Source organism: Pseudoliparis swirei, chromosome 12 (assembly GCF_029220125.1).
Source record: "Pseudoliparis swirei isolate HS2019 ecotype Mariana Trench chromosome 12, NWPU_hadal_v1, whole genome shotgun sequence".
In the NCBI taxonomy this organism is placed as follows: domain Eukaryota; kingdom Metazoa; phylum Chordata; class Actinopteri; order Perciformes; family Liparidae; genus Pseudoliparis; species Pseudoliparis swirei.
This window is the reverse complement of record NC_079399.1, coordinates 17002286-17017961: the sequence shown is the minus strand read 5'-3', so window position 1 is coordinate 17017961 and position 15676 is coordinate 17002286. Positions and strand designations below refer to the sequence as shown.

The window sequence follows — 15676 nt, the reverse complement described above, 5'->3', positions numbered from 1 at the left end:
GAAAGACAAGCCATTGTGTAAGAAATTAAAACACGTTTTCACACGTGAACAAAATAAAATTACAATTAAAAAGAAGAAATTAATTGTATGGAACGTCTCTAAATAAAATGCAAAGAAATGTTTCATCTAAAAGTAACAACCATCCCTATTAATTTGATTAAATAACCTTGTTTTTGAGGTCTTGATATAAAGGAGAACCTAAAAAAAAGTGCTTTTAACTCTTTCTATCAGTTTCATTGCTATACACAGAACATGTTATGTAATGTTACATTTAATTAAAATAACAATATAGTGAACAAAGAGTCAAGCATGCAATGCAACATGTTTAGAGAGTAAAAATTTCCAATAATAAATGGTCAATACATTAATTGTATTAAATTGTCTTTTGAGGAGATCAATAATTTCATTATAATTAGTACTATAATACTTTGTTCTTTTCAGGGAAATTTGGAAATTATTAGGAAATGTCTTACCCCATAAAGTAAAGTGTTACCACAGAGGGTTTTCAGATGTATCCAGAGGTGGTTGTCTAACTGTACATTAGGAGAAACGTATTGATTACATACAACGCCTGTATCCTCTGGTCAACTACCACTATAATTCCATTAATACATAATGGGAATTTCAAGATAATAAATAAACATTTTAAGAAATTGTGTTCGCCTGAAAATCACCAATTATTTAAATGCAGGTGAGTTCAGTAAATTTCCATCTTCATTTCATGACTTCAAAAGGTATTTCCGGTGAATGCCGAGTTTCTCTCTTTCTCTACTGAAGTGTGTTTGTCGGAGGAAACAACCGTCACCGAGGCCGCCCCCTTTGATCTCTCGGTTTTTACGACGTCCCATCTGCTCCAGCGTACAGACGAACTCAAGAGGAGACATGTTTCCGTGTTCTCCTGAGGTCACCATGGTGTGACATTAACAGCTTCGCTCTCGTCCCCTCGCCCTCCCTTTCCTCCCGCTCTCTGTTGGTTCTCGTAACATTTTGGTAAACACTTTTATCTCGCCCTTATCTCGCCTCCATTGTGCCGCAGAGAAAGCAAACGATTACGAATAAAAAAAAGCTTCCAACTTTGATCCACGGTCTTCAATCGTGATGCCGTCCTGTAATCTCGGCGCTCGGCCATTAAAGAGTCGTGCGTTCGGAGCTCTGACAGACGGGCTTTGAAGCAGAGGAGATAAGAACTCTATTGGGGTCTATTATTGACTGCAAGTCAATCTGCTGCAGGAGCAGACAAAGCAAGAACACAAACTGTTCTGCTCGGCACCTCCATAGATAAACGGACAAACATGCGACCAGAAGATAATATTTCATCCGGTCAGTGGAGCTGCAGCTGTTAATTTAGTTTTTAGTGGCGTCACAACGGAGTCCAAACTGAAACATCTCACGGGTGAATGTGTCGTCTAAATGCGAAATGACTCCCGGCTGATGGGGCCAACTGACTTTGGCGATCCTCTGACTTTTCCCACTATGAGGTCGACGCGGTTCCCTGAAAGTGAAACGTCTTGGATGAGTGACCCTGATGTGTGTGTGAGACGTTCATGACAACCCCTCCGGATGAATTGCAATAACTGTGGTCGCCCTTTGAATTTGTCATTGAGCACAACCACCTGGAGCTAATTTGAAAGGCCCAGAGTATATAGGGTGGATCAGATGTTTGTAAGCACAGCATTTCAAGTGTGCACCTCCTCACCGGGTGGAAAAGAGTTCGGTGCTGAACGGCCTGTGGAAAAATAATTATAATAACTAAAGTTAAATAAAGTCTTATGTCAAAGTGCTATGATTGTGTGACCCCGACCTACATTAACTTTACTCACCTGACGTCCTGCTCCAGTTATAAATACAACGGCCTCTAGAGAGATCACAGCCTGACGATAAATGTAAATATTGGTCTTAATAAACTAATTCTACGAATGAATTTTTAGAGCATAGCCGTTTTACCAACTTGCGTCGCAAATATTTGTTTAACTTTTAATCCAAATTTAAGATGGTGTTTCTCAACGCCCTAAAAAATAAATAGTGTCATCACCTAACACGAGCAGAGCGGAGCGTTAACCCTGAAAAGGCTGGATTGTGATCATTAAACACTCTGAATGGACAAACTGCACATCGTCTCACAACATGTGCTGTTAGGCTGCTTTTCACTTGTTGTCTTGCCAAAAATATCAAACACCATTTGGACTAACAAATATTTATTTCCAACAATTTGCACACAGAGGAAGTTGAAGCCCTCAAGCATCATTTATATTGAAAAAAAACTTCCAATAATTTGTTTGTATTTATGTATTATCTCCAAACTGGAAAGAAATACTGATTGAAAAATACAGTTGTGGATAAATATCTGTATCAGAGTCACTGTTATATTAGTTTTATTTGATTTTTTAAAAGTATAATCAATATTTCTAAACAAATAAATATCTTTCCTTTGCTCCTCTAACTGGTTCATAATGCAGTCGGGGATACAAGCACAGAACACGGAGGTCTTTCTCAGTCTTTCTGTGCAAGTCTCTTTATGGAGGACTGCCCTGCTCCATGTTCATACTGCACCTGACCGTTTGGATATTCTTGGGTATTCATAGCATATGCGCACGTGTACTTCCTGGACCTGGGCTGCTACGGCGGGGACTGGACACCAGGACGCTGTTGTTGCCGTCATTGTACTCCTCCTGCTCCCATGAAGACGGTGTTGATGGGCGGAAGCGAAGACACCAAGTCCCGCACCTCTGATGACGACGGCACGCGCTGCTGCTGCTGAGCGAGCAATGCATCCTGGGAGGAGAACGGAGAGGCAACTCCAAACATGCAGGGGGCAGACCCTGACGAGGGGTGAGAATGATCTGTTGAAGAATCAACAGAAATGTGTGAAATGTAATTGCTTTTCAACAATTCAAGACGGATACATCATCTCTGGTCCTCTCGTCATCTTTCTTACGTGTGGCGTTATTAATGTGTAAGATCAATTTGAACCCGACCTGCTCCGGTGTCGGCCTCGGTGAAATATGTGCCCGTTGCTTTCCTTCCCGGTTCGTCCAGGATGTTGAGCGGGTCGTGGACTTCGGAGTACGTTGACGGGAACGGGCGCAGGCTGCTGATGGTGCTGATGACGGACACGTGCTGGTCGACCAGCGACGCCATGCGCTGGCTGTCCAGGTAAGTGCCGTTGCCGTAGTAACCTGCCACAGGACGAAAATCTGGCATCGGGTTCCAGTTTTCAACGAACCGTGCTCACAATTTGTCTGGAGCACAGGACAACGGTCCGGATCCCTCTTACGAGAAAGGGTCACGAAAAAAAAATCGTGAAGCTCAAAATCGGAATCGAAATTCTTTCACCTCTGTACATCTTTAAAAGCTCTCAAGTGAGACAGTCGGAGGAAAGAATCTCCTTGACATTCATTTCAAGGGGTCACAAGCCAAAAGAGGTCTTACTTTCCTTCTTTATTTGTATCTTTTATACTCGAAGAATTCTGTGTCAAAAGGTTGGGAACACTATCCGCCTCCGCAGTGAAAGTGTGGCTTTCCTTTGGATAGAAATATTGCACAAACATAGTTTACTTTTGTACGATTACATTTGTATTTTGCAATAATAGTGAGTTGTTCATCATGAACATTGTAAATGTGCTGTTCTAAAGACCTCCTCCGGTCTGAAAAGGTCACACAAAGTTACGTGTGTGATAAATAAGATTACAATTAATATCATTTTACAATTGTAAACGTTTAAAGTCCATGTAAAGAAAATATAAATATGTCTTCTTAGAAACTTTGTTTTAATTACACAGCCAGATTAATGAATTAAGTGTACATATCTCATATTGATGGTGTACTGGTATGCCTTTACCTGTGAATAAGGAGGTAATAAATGCACCATAACAAATACAAAGGTTGATTAGCCTTTAAAGTGTTGACTCCGAGCTCCGGTTTTTAAAGCATTTAAAAAGGAATTGTCCTTCTTTCTTTAACCCATTTAATAGTGCTATTATCAGTAAAATACTTGTATGAAACGGTCCAGATCCCACGTATCATAAATAACTTTATGAATGATATGACGGCTCACCGACCTACGGGTACGGTGGCCCAGGTGGATTTGTGCCGGTGAGCCAGGAGTCCAGTTCACCAGTCAGCTGGTAAACTGGAGGCTGTGGTTGTCGCCGGCAACTGAGCAGCAGAACCACTGATGTCTATGTCGAGGAAGGGGGAGGGGCCATCGAGCCGTGACTTCAGGTCAAATATCCTGAAATATGTTTTAGTTCGCTGTCTTTTCACATTATTTTCCTTTTCCCGGACTATAAGTCTAATGTGTCAATTTGATTTAAAAAATAAGTTGACTATATGCAGATATTTACAGCTAAAGCGTGTGTAAAATGTCACAATGTTGTTTTGTTTTTTAACAACTTGTAGAACAACATCCCATAAAGTAAATATTCTTTATATGCTTCTTCAGACTCTTCAATGAGGCCAAATAAGACCGACACCGAGTCAAATATTTACCTTTAACATCAAATAGAAATATTCGAGCTGTCTCAAATTTCACATTTATTTTCCTGTATTGAAAATAAAGTTCAGCGAGATCCACCAGATGACACGAGTTAGTACCGGAGTGGGATTCGTCCTTACCGCTGTGTCCTGCAGCAGCGTACGTCTGTCCCTGACACCCGTCGCCCGCAGAGTTGAGTTCAGAGCCCACGAAGCCGAACCCCTCCCCCGAGTCCAGAATATGAGCAGCTGTCTGAGCATCCAGGCCCTGTTCAGTCTGAACTGGATTCGATCCCGAAGCGTAGTTGGATGCGGGTCGGACCCCGGACCCGTACGGCGTCAGGGAGCAGTCGGTGCTGTTAGACGGGTGATGGAGGCCGTAGAGGACGTCTTTGGTCAGGTGTTGGTCGTTGAAGGAGGGATACCGAGAGAGATGGTAGGCCAGGGATGAAGCCTGAGACTGGACCGAAGCCAGACACTGGCTCTGAGGCCTGAAACACAGATTAAACAAATCTTCTGACTTAATAATGACAACAAAAGCAACTTTTAAATGACAGTCAAATTCAATGAGGGACGAGAACCTGAAGGCTCAGTTTGCCAGAATAAAACAACCACTGTTTGATTTTTGAATAGCCTCAAAAATAAAAGCTCAAGGAAGCTCTTACCCAGAGAGAATAATAAGCAATATTCTCAAATGAAAAACATTACATTTGTTTATTTTTTCAGAAATGTCGTACAGTGAAGAAAAGCCTATAAAACATTACAACTACACACTATATTTCTCTCCTGCATTAATTGTTTTTTAATATTATGCAAACTAAGATTTTAGTTTTCTTGTGACAAATTCAGAAGAATAACTCATTTTTAATACTACCACGGTCCAGATTTAATTACCATATGTTACTAAATTCATGCCAAAATATAAATCACCATCTTGCAAAAATGTGAAAATCTGAATCAAGGAAGATAACAAGAAAGAGCAGAAAAAAGAAACATCAGTGTTTTTATATACTTAGACGCAGAATAATATCCGAGTGAGAGTTAGCTATTACCCAACAATACAATAATAATGAAATCAATGGTGAGTTCAGGGTCATAAGACATACTGTAGATTCACAGCACTACGTGAAGCTGACCTGGGGACAGGCTGGTAACTTGAGGCCGAGGAGTTGCCAGTTTGGGGGAAGTAACTGGAGCTGGTCTGAGGTAAGCAGTGGTACAGGGTCTCCGGGTATGAAGAGCAGGGACTGGGTTGCGTCATGTTGCTGAGAGAAGACAGGCAGGAGGAAGTGGAGGAGGAGCAGGTGGAGGAAGAAGAGGTAGTCAGGGGTCTCCCCGTCATGGGCCCTTGGTTGATGACGGAGCCTCTGTGCACTAACGCTGCTGGAGAGATAGGGGGCGTCATGAGGGGGCCGCTGACCTGCGAGTAGTGCATCTGACCACCTGTGAAGAGGGAGAACACAGAGATCCCATGACGGGACGGCTCATTTAAACGTGCCAAAATCTATATTCTCTGCAGCTCTGTGGAGCGTTTTAGCGTCTTTCTGCTCAAAGTTTCAATTGTAAGGCCCTCAAATGAACTGTTTCTGGCCCATTTCCAGCACCTCACATTCATCGGTTTCTTCGTATTTATATGGTGATAATATGTCGGTGTTTTGTTTTTAGCTTGTTTTACCTGACACTGTAAACCCGGCAGACTCCGTCCCCTTGTAGATGACGGCGCTTGTATCCAGACTCGGCTGCTGATTGGTGGACAGCGACATGTAGGCGTGTTCTCTCAGAGACTCATTCTTCACTGATTGGTCGATGGGAGCGGTGGCTTTGATGCGATTTGCCAGGAAGCAGGAACTCGGAGAGACCATGAACGCCGCTTTACTCGCATCTGAAACACAACATAACGTCATCAACAACAACATCTGGTGAAACTCACTAAACCAGTGACCGTTAGAACAGTTAAGTTAAAGCCTATTAATCATTATTGTAGCATCCATTGTGTTGACTGGGTATAAATCAGATTTGAGTTCATGGATGTCAGCAGCTGAACCTCAGTGTCTGGTCTGATGCTTGATACCTGCATTTTTCATGTATTTGTCCAGCAGGTTCTGCAGCTCCTGCTCCTTGTCGTTGTTGAACTGAGTCTCCAGGGCCAGCAGGATGTATTCGTCTAACAGCATCCTGATCAGATGGAAGGAACCTGTCAAGGCACAAAATGTAAATGAAAAAAAGAGAGACTGAGGTTTTTCCGCATATATTTCCAGAGACATTCGATTTGGTATTTTCTTCTTCATCCACAGTTTGACCTTTAGGATCAAGCTGCTCTTTGTTTGACCTGCTGGCTCGCAGCTTTAAAGCCTTCTGTGTGTGTTTGAGCTCCACTGGGACTCTTCAGACCAAATGGTTGGTGTTTATTCACGTCCACGTACGCCGTGTGTGTGCATGTGTTTGAACAGAGAGCACGCGACCCGCAGATAAGACTTTGTTTAATCAAGGCGAGCCTGGCCATTACAATTTATAACGCTATTGTAGCAATCTGCTCTAAGCTGGCTTGTACTGTGTTAGCCACACACACACACGCGCTCGTGCGTGTGTGTGTGTGTTGACTAAATGATGGAGAAAAAAGGAACAGAACAATTAATTAGCTGTGACAGTTATTAATTTCGCAAACAGTAATCACCATGTTGTCATTATGTCCATATACGTAGCTTTTATTCATGATTTTTTAATGTTGCTGACAGCTTTGTTAGCACCAGTGAAACCACATGTCCCATAACTGATATATCAGTTGTAGCTCTATTTGTTCTGAAAGAAGAAAAAAGACACCTTTTTTTCTGTTCGACATTAGCACACTGAATCTGACCTCATGGTGTCCCTGTGAGAGAGAGGGCATCTCTCTCAATGAAATATCATAAAAAAAAAAAAATCTGTTCTTACCAAAGCTGGAGGCGTTGTTGAGCGTGAGGTTGTGCATCACTCTGGCCCCGAAGAAACTCCACCTGAGGAGGAAATCCTGAGCTCGCTTCTTCACCGACCGACCGCTCTGCTTCCCGGGCTGATCAGAGACGGAAAGAAAAAAGACTTGCTCAGGAAACTTTGCAGGACAAATACGAGTCCACACGGCACCAGGTGCAACAGCTGTTACCTTGATGACTTTATGCTCCACAACAGAGTCCAGCCACTCGATGAAGGACTCCACCGTGGCGTTCTTCCTCAGCAGCTCCTTCAGCTCCTGAAAGACCGTGATGGAGTCATCTGGAAAAAAAGACAGTATATATTTCATATATACTGTATAACATCGTCCTTTCATTGCGGTACTTAAGTATACTTAGATGCTAATACTTTTGTACTTTTACGTGAGGACACTTTTTGAATGCAGGACCTCCTCTTACACTCAGAGTAGATGTCCGTGTCCTGGTCTCCGGTCGAGCAGATGCTGAGCAGAGGCTGCGAGCTGATGCTGCCGAGATCCACATCGTCGATATCCAGCACCATGCTGCTCACCACCGCCTGGTCGAACAGCGCCGGGCGGGCTATCTGAGAAAAGAAGAAAAAGAAGAACTCAGAAATCCTTGCTGAGTTTGTTTTTGAGACATTAGAGTTTACTGTCATCTGCTTTTTCGGTGAACACACCTGTGCCAGGTGTAAGAACGACGTCTGTCTCTTCAGGGAGGAAACAAAGTGGCGCGCTATGGGCAGCTTCTTGGCGGCAAGGCATTCTGGGAGGTTCTCCAGGGAGGAGGCCAGCCAGTACACCCAGTGTTTGGCAAAGTTGCGGATATCTGCCAAAAGACTGATGAACAAAATAAATTAATAAATCATTCAGCATGAAGATTTGCTTTAAATATCTTAATACGTCAATGTAGTTCCAAATAATAGCGTTTGAGTTACACTAGACTTGTTTAAAACCTGCATCCTCGTCTCCACAGTAAAGAAAGAGTCAACTTGTGCTACATCTGATGGGAATGATGGTCAAAGATCAATCATTGAGATCCAGGCAACACCAACTGGACTAAAGCTTTCTGCCACTCAGGAACATTTCTTCTACTTTGCAAGATTTGTATGGGAAACATACTTCTATCTTTTTAGCAACATAGATACCACCGGTGTCACAAACAGCCTCAGATTGTCTCACAGTTGTGTTTGTGTATCACATGAACATCACGCATGAGGATAAAGTGACAAACCTTTCAGGCATTTCCTGCATTGTGGCAGGAATCAGAACATCTGTTAAAACCTGGCAAAATAAGAAAAGGTGCACACTGTTAATCCAGATGGTCATCTTATCGGGGAATCACAGAGGGAGGACAGGGATTGCCAGGTTTATTTATTTGTATCCATATTAAAAGACAAGCTGCAAGGCAGCAGTGCATCATCAGTGTATTAGTTTAATTATATTGTGCAGGGTTATACTTTTCTTAACTAGTTAAATTGAGGTTACAAATGTTTTTCTGGCTTAAAATAGACTTTACACTTACAAGAATGTCGCTGCATGAAAATATTTGCTATTATTATCACACTTAATTTAGAGATGCCATGTGATGAACTGAAAAAGTGAAAGACTTTAAAGTTGTTTCATTAACAGGCGCTCGTGCAAATATTTGGAGTCATTCACGATATGAGGTGTGAGGTCGGGGCTCTTTTAGACCTCCGCACTCTTGCTGCCATGGTGTAGAAATACAAATCAAGTATTTGGTAACAACCTTATAGAGGATGGAGTCACAGACACAGAAGATGTCGACTACAATGGGGTTCTCCAGCAGTGGCAGCAGGTGGTCGGGCATTCCCTGCCAGAAATGTAGGAGAAAATTCTGGATCTGAAACAAAGCATTTGAAGAGTTGAATCTAGTTTGCATGGACGGTTGTGCTGGTTTTACTCTCCTCAGTCGTATGAAAACAATAAAACGCTCTCGGTTTGTAAGAATCACCTCCTCAAAGCTGACGTTGATGGCGTTGTCCAGGATGCACTGGCAGTGTGTTTTATACATCATGATCAGCGTGTCGACCTGCGAGGAGCGAGTGAAGATCTGACATTAACTTAACTCACAAACAAACTATGATTCACGGCTTACAGCCAGTCAGCACATTCAGTAACTGCTGGTAATGTGATATTGTTAAGAGGTAATACATCTGTACCATTTAGCATTTTAATGTATGGATGTCAAAATGTATATTATTCATATATATGAGTTTAAAAATGATCATTTATTTCCCATTAGAAGGTCTGTTCTCTTTTGTACAACGATACACACCGCCAAGCCGAGCAGTGACTTCTCAATTCATCAATGCATCGATTCATCAATTCATCAATGTGTTCCACTCACCTTTTCTCTGGAGATGTTTCCCTGCAGCAGAAGATGCTGAGCGTTGGGGAAGTCTGGGAGCAATGTCCCAGTTTTAGAGCTCAAAGAATATTTCCTGGTGAAACCACCCTGAAAAATAAAACTGAGTGAGAACCCTTTTTCCTTGAGTTGATCTTAACTCTGTTGACTTAATTTAAAGAGGAATTTATGACCATCTGAAAATGTAGTTGTTGCTCACCTCCAATGCCCTCACTGCAGTTTAATAATGTGTGTGATATAAACTCGATGACATGCCATACTTTTTCTCAATATGATGTAATAACACCAGCATGTTATGGAGCTTAAATGCAATATTGAATTCTAAATTCTAAAAATGTATTATTCTAAAAAATGCAGGAGTTGCAATTTTTATGAAACTCAAATCATATTATGTCATAACCAGAATAGATGATTTCAACTTGATATGGTGAATGAAAGATAATCTACTAATCTAGTGAACTACTTCTATATATATATATATATATATATATTTTAGTATTTCTTTATATTCCTTTTGAGTCTGTATGATTCAAGCTTGAATGAAAAAATAAACGTTATGGCAAATGTATGAATGAAGAAAGCAATTTTGATGGTTATTAAAGAATTCATGTGTTATAAAGAGAATTTATGAAAAAAGTAATAATAATAATAAGTAATAATTTTGTACAAAAAGCAGCTAAATGTATTTTTCACGTTGCGTTAATGCTGTTTATTACAAAATGTGGCAGATTATTATTAAAATGTTGCCGTTACATAATGTAACACACACACACACCTTTCAGTAAAATGTCTTGTCTAGTTACTACATGACGCAGTGTTATAACTCTAAGTGATGTAGAAGCGTACCATCGGACTCCGTGACATCACCACTGGGTTAAAGTTTAAAGGTCACAAAGTATTTTCTTACTAACCTCATTCTTCAGCTTGCTCCCTGAAAACCTGTGATCAAAGAGAAACAGACGTGATACTTTAAAATATAAATACATCAAGGAAGAAAACCGATCAATATAAGTGTACGCTCATGCTGGCCACACGAACAACACAAACGATGCCGCATACGGATAAACTAGCAGGTGAACAAGGAGTTACCGTGTAATATGCTAGAATAAATCATGTAAAATGTTTCCTTACCTTGTCAAACCTTTTCCAGAATACACAGAGTGATAGTAAGCGCTGCTCTCTTTGATGCCAATTCCATAGTAATGATATCTGTATGTGTAAAGATATTAACATCTAATAAGTACGACAACATTTTGGAGCTTGAGGTCACCTGACAACTTCTTTGCAGAAATTCAAAATAGAAGAATGAGGGTAGGATTGTGTTTGTTGTTGCATTTACTTGGAGTGTCCTCTGGTGCCCAGTCGTCTTGTCGTTAAGAGAGGAAACTTCTGTCGAATCGTCTGATGAGAAAAGGTTTTATTAAGTTATGGGTGATCAATCAGTCATCATATCATTGCCAATGGATCAGTTTTTGGGAATATACAGTTGCGTAAGGAACAATATGTGATGGATTAGAGTTTTAAACAGAAAATATAAAGTATAAACTTTTAAAGACTTCCTGATAAACAAATTCATAAAGCACTTTTAACTGTTGAGGACTAAATGGATATGAAGAAGTAAATCAAATCTGCAAATAGATACCTTTTTCACATTTGATTAAAGAACAGAACACACACACACACACACACACACACACACCTTTCCAAATGTAGCAGCACAGGCCGGCTCCAGTTTCTCCTTCCTGCAGAAGTCCAGGTAGTGGGCGTAGAGGATGCATCGAGGCAGACACACTCCTTCACACACAATATAATTCTCCTCCAGCCTGTTGACACACGTCAGTGACAAGAAAATGAAGACAGGAAAGGAAAATAACCACGTCAAAGATAAAGCTAATGGACAGATTTACTTTTACATTTTGGAAGATAGACAAACAAAATAGAAAAGGGCTCCGCAATAACAAAATACAAGTTCTAAAAGAGCAATTCACAAATTACAATAGTAACACCTATTCTACTGAATAAAAACTAAAAAAAGTGAAATCAGGGAAGGCGCAGCGGTGACAGTACATTTTAAACTTATATTTAAAAGAAGCCTTTGAAAAGACAGAAATACAGCGTTGGAAAGGAGTCGAAAATAATCGTCAACAATCGTTTTCGGTATAAAGGAGGAAGAAGTCACTTCCGGTTGCCATCTTTGCTTAGTTTAAAAATCAGTAACTAGGGGAGAGAGTTAAAAAATATACTTTATTTTGCATACCATAGAATCATTTTGGTTGCGACTAGAAAGATCAGTGTTTTTGGAATCTGGAAATATATTTGTCAAATATAAGTGTTAACAAGTGACCTGCAGGGTTTTTATAAACTGTTTGTCACCATGTATCCAAAAGTTATTTCATAAATTTTACACAGCGCTTTTCACATATCTCTTATTCATGTTTTCAGCCTCTAGCATCTTGTGAGTTGGAGGAAGGAAGACTGGAGATGTTAAATGTGACCCCACACACACCTGTCAAAATGGATATTACTGTCAATGTAGATATTACTGTAAATATGGATATTACTGTCAATGTGGATATTTCTGTCAATGTGAATATTACTGTAAATATGGATATTACTGTCAATGTAGATATTACTGTAAATATGGATATTACTGTCAATGTCGATATTACTGTGAATATGGATATTACTGTAAATATGGAAATTACTGTAAATATAGATATTACTGTCAATGTGGATATTACTGTCAATGTGGAAATTACTGCTAATATGGATATTACAATAAATATGGATATTACTGTCAATGTGTATATTACTGTCCCTCTACTGGTGCAGTACGCAGCACATCTCTGGAGCTCTTACCACTGCAGAGTGAGTTGTGTCTGTTTCTTCTTGTCCTTGATGATCTGACTGATGGTCTTCCTGGAGGACAAGATGCTCTGTTTGATGGTCAGGTCCGAGTTCAGGTCCATCAGGTCCTGATCTTCCTCAGAGGACGGCGTCTCGTTACTGTCCTCTGCTTCTGAGAAAACAAACAGATACATATAATACACAGCTCACATAAGGTTTACTTTCAAAATAACTTGACCTTTTCAGTTTCAGGTTGACACAGATACGGGTCTTTCCATATCACTGCCTCAAAGAGAGCGAGGCAGCTTCTTCTTCTCCGTAATTTCAACTAATATCTTCTTCTTGGATTTGTTCTGCACTGCACTGATATTTCCTTACCCGTACCAATGGGACATCTTGGATGTCGTATATTTCTGTTTCAGTGTTTCCAGTGACTCCAGAAAACCACCATGTGCCTCGAGCATTGTCGAGATCCGCAGCTTCATTTTTTCATCGAAACATCTGCTTTGAGGAGTTTGTGAGTTTTCTTTTATCCATTAGATTGTTCACTGGTCTGCCCACACAGTAAATTTAAAGACCTATAATTAATAAGAGGATATGGTACATACCATCTTAAATATATTTATATATATATGTATATATACAGGACTGTCTCAGAAAATTAGAATATTGTGATGAAGTTCTTTATTTTCTGTAATGCAATTAAAAAAACAAAAATGTCATGCATTCTGGATTCATTACAAATCAACTGAAATATTGCAAGCCTTTTATTCTGATTTATTGCTGATTATGGCTTACAGCTTAAGAAAACTCAAATATCCTATCTCTAAATATTAGAATATCATGAAAAAGTATACTAGTAGGGTATTAAACAAATCACTTGAATTGTCTAATTAACTCGAAACACCTGCAAGGGTTTCCTGAGCCTTGACAAACACTCAGCTGTTATAAATCTTTTTTTTTACTTGGTCTGAGGAAATATTAAAATTTTATGAGATAGGATTTTAGAGTTTTCTTCAGCTGTAAGCCATAATCAGCAATATTAAAAGAATAAAAGGCTTGCAATATTTCAGTTGATTTGTAATGAATCCAGAATGCATGACATTTTTGTTTTTTTAATTGCATTACAGAAAATAAAGAACTTTATCACAATATTCTAATTTTCTGAGACAGTCCTGTATATATATATATATAACAGATATTCAAGGAAATGCTTTAACTGCATTTTGAATGTTCCTGAGTTCAAAGGGAGTGATTTAATTGCTTTTTTATGCAACCCCACGGTGAGAAAAGAGACAAACCTGAACACTATTAATGTCATGTCAGGATGACAACAACTAAGATAAAATGACTGCAATTATGAATCACAACAAGGCAATGGTGAACTATTAAAACGACCAAATGAATAGGTATAACGGTACTAATACTAATATATGTGTATTACATTATGCATATGATAACATGTTGTGTTGTGTTGTGTTCAAGAGCTCATATACCCCAAATCCATTCACAAGGAGAATATAAAATATTGGAGCTGACAGTCAGTGAAAACAGAGTTTGTAAACTTATCATTCAAACTACCAAAGAAATACAAAATTGGATGTGACTCCTGGCAGCTCAACAATATTTTGGGGTATTTTTCCAAATATGTCTCAGCTGAACTGAACTAAAATCAAAGAAACTATTGTGGGTATGGAGGGTGAAACTACTGAAAATAATCATTTAAATTGCACCGTGAACTACTTTAATTAATCCTGACAATGATAATAATCAGCACATGAATATGTTAGAGATTAAAATGAGGCGTTGATGAAACATTGTGGAAAGGTTGTAACCTTTTTTGTTGAAAAAGCATCTCTTTATGATAATCCTAGATTAGTGCCTGATATTTAATAGCTCTAACAATAACATTGTGAAATAACATTCCTTTTTGTGCATGTCAAGATATTTAGTTGACAATTGTGAAAACCAGAGGAAAAGTAATTTTTCAGGATAAATATTAAGATTTACAGAAAATAAAAATGGTCTAAAGCTGTTGAGATGAGGATTTATATTGAACTATATTATGGTATTTGTCTGAATGTAACGCTGCATTTCAGAATCAGAACAAGACCACCATTTTGACTGACTTTATTTCATTTCCCCTCTCTGATTCCTCTCACTGAAGTCATGTTCTACTCACATCTTCCCTCCTGTTGGTGTGTCTTCATCATCATCCTTATTCTCATGTGTGGGGCCCAAAAAGGTTGTGAAAAAATAAAAAACATATTTTTGTTGTAGCACCACTATGTGGTCAGTTTGTGTCACGTATTTTAATTATTTTTTACCTGCGCTGGTTTGAAATGTTAAGAACATTTTCAGATTGAAAGAATTTGAGTGTAGATTAATTCAAGAAAACAGGAGATGATGATGAAGACTTCAGAAGGATATTAGTATAAAACAACAACACTTCAGCTTTACTGACCTGAACTTCCAGAAGCAATCAAAAATGTGTGTTTCATTACCTGATTTAATCCCGGAATCATCCTCCTGATGAAAATGTGTCCGTCCGTTAAAGTCTGTGCGTGTTTCCTCTGGTGAGCTGCACAACGTCTTGGTCAGAGAGCGAATGAGGAACACTCCATCTCTGGCTGAACTCTCACTGCTGCGTTTCATCGGCATCGTCAAATTAAATAAATGTTAAAAAACAAATTAACCAAAGATAAAGAAAACTAAAGTAAACTTGTTGTAAAAAAACAAAACAACAACAACAGTCCACTGCAATTCATTTGTCTTTAAAAATGAATCTTCAAGCACTGTTTCCCAAGTTCACTCAAATCCAGGAGAAGATAACAATGATCACAAAACACCACGTCCAGCATTATTTCTTGGGGGTCCAACCAACGATTCTGAAGCTAAAGAAAAGTGGAAACAACCTGACGGAGCAACCTCAGGCTAATAAAGCCGTGCTGTGGAAAGGCAGAGCTAATGAACCCGTGGACGCATTCATCATATTTACAGAGGACTGGGGCTAATCCAGG

The 15676-nt window shown here is 39.5% G+C and overlaps 1 protein-coding gene across 1 annotated transcript; it reads right to left on the bottom strand.

Annotated features, from left to right (window-relative positions):
• Positions 1 to 2598: 2598 nt before the first annotated feature.
• rfx6 (regulatory factor X, 6) lies at positions 2599 to 15317 on the bottom strand. The gene is made up of 20 exons (XM_056428786.1): positions 15161 to 15317; positions 12669 to 12828; positions 11509 to 11632; positions 11149 to 11210; positions 10941 to 11018; positions 10721 to 10748; positions 9792 to 9899; positions 9396 to 9473; positions 9171 to 9284; positions 8655 to 8704; positions 8101 to 8260; positions 7860 to 8004; positions 7613 to 7722; positions 7405 to 7522; positions 6545 to 6667; positions 6149 to 6355; positions 5610 to 5916; positions 4615 to 4964; positions 2976 to 3176; positions 2599 to 2840 (listed from the first exon to the last, which is right to left on the bottom strand). The coding sequence occupies exons 1-20, from the start codon at positions 15315 to 15317 to the stop codon at positions 2656 to 2658; spliced, it is 2865 nt and encodes a 954-aa protein (XP_056284761.1). The 3' UTR covers positions 2599 to 2655.
• Between the last annotated feature and the right edge of the window lie 359 nt (positions 15318 to 15676).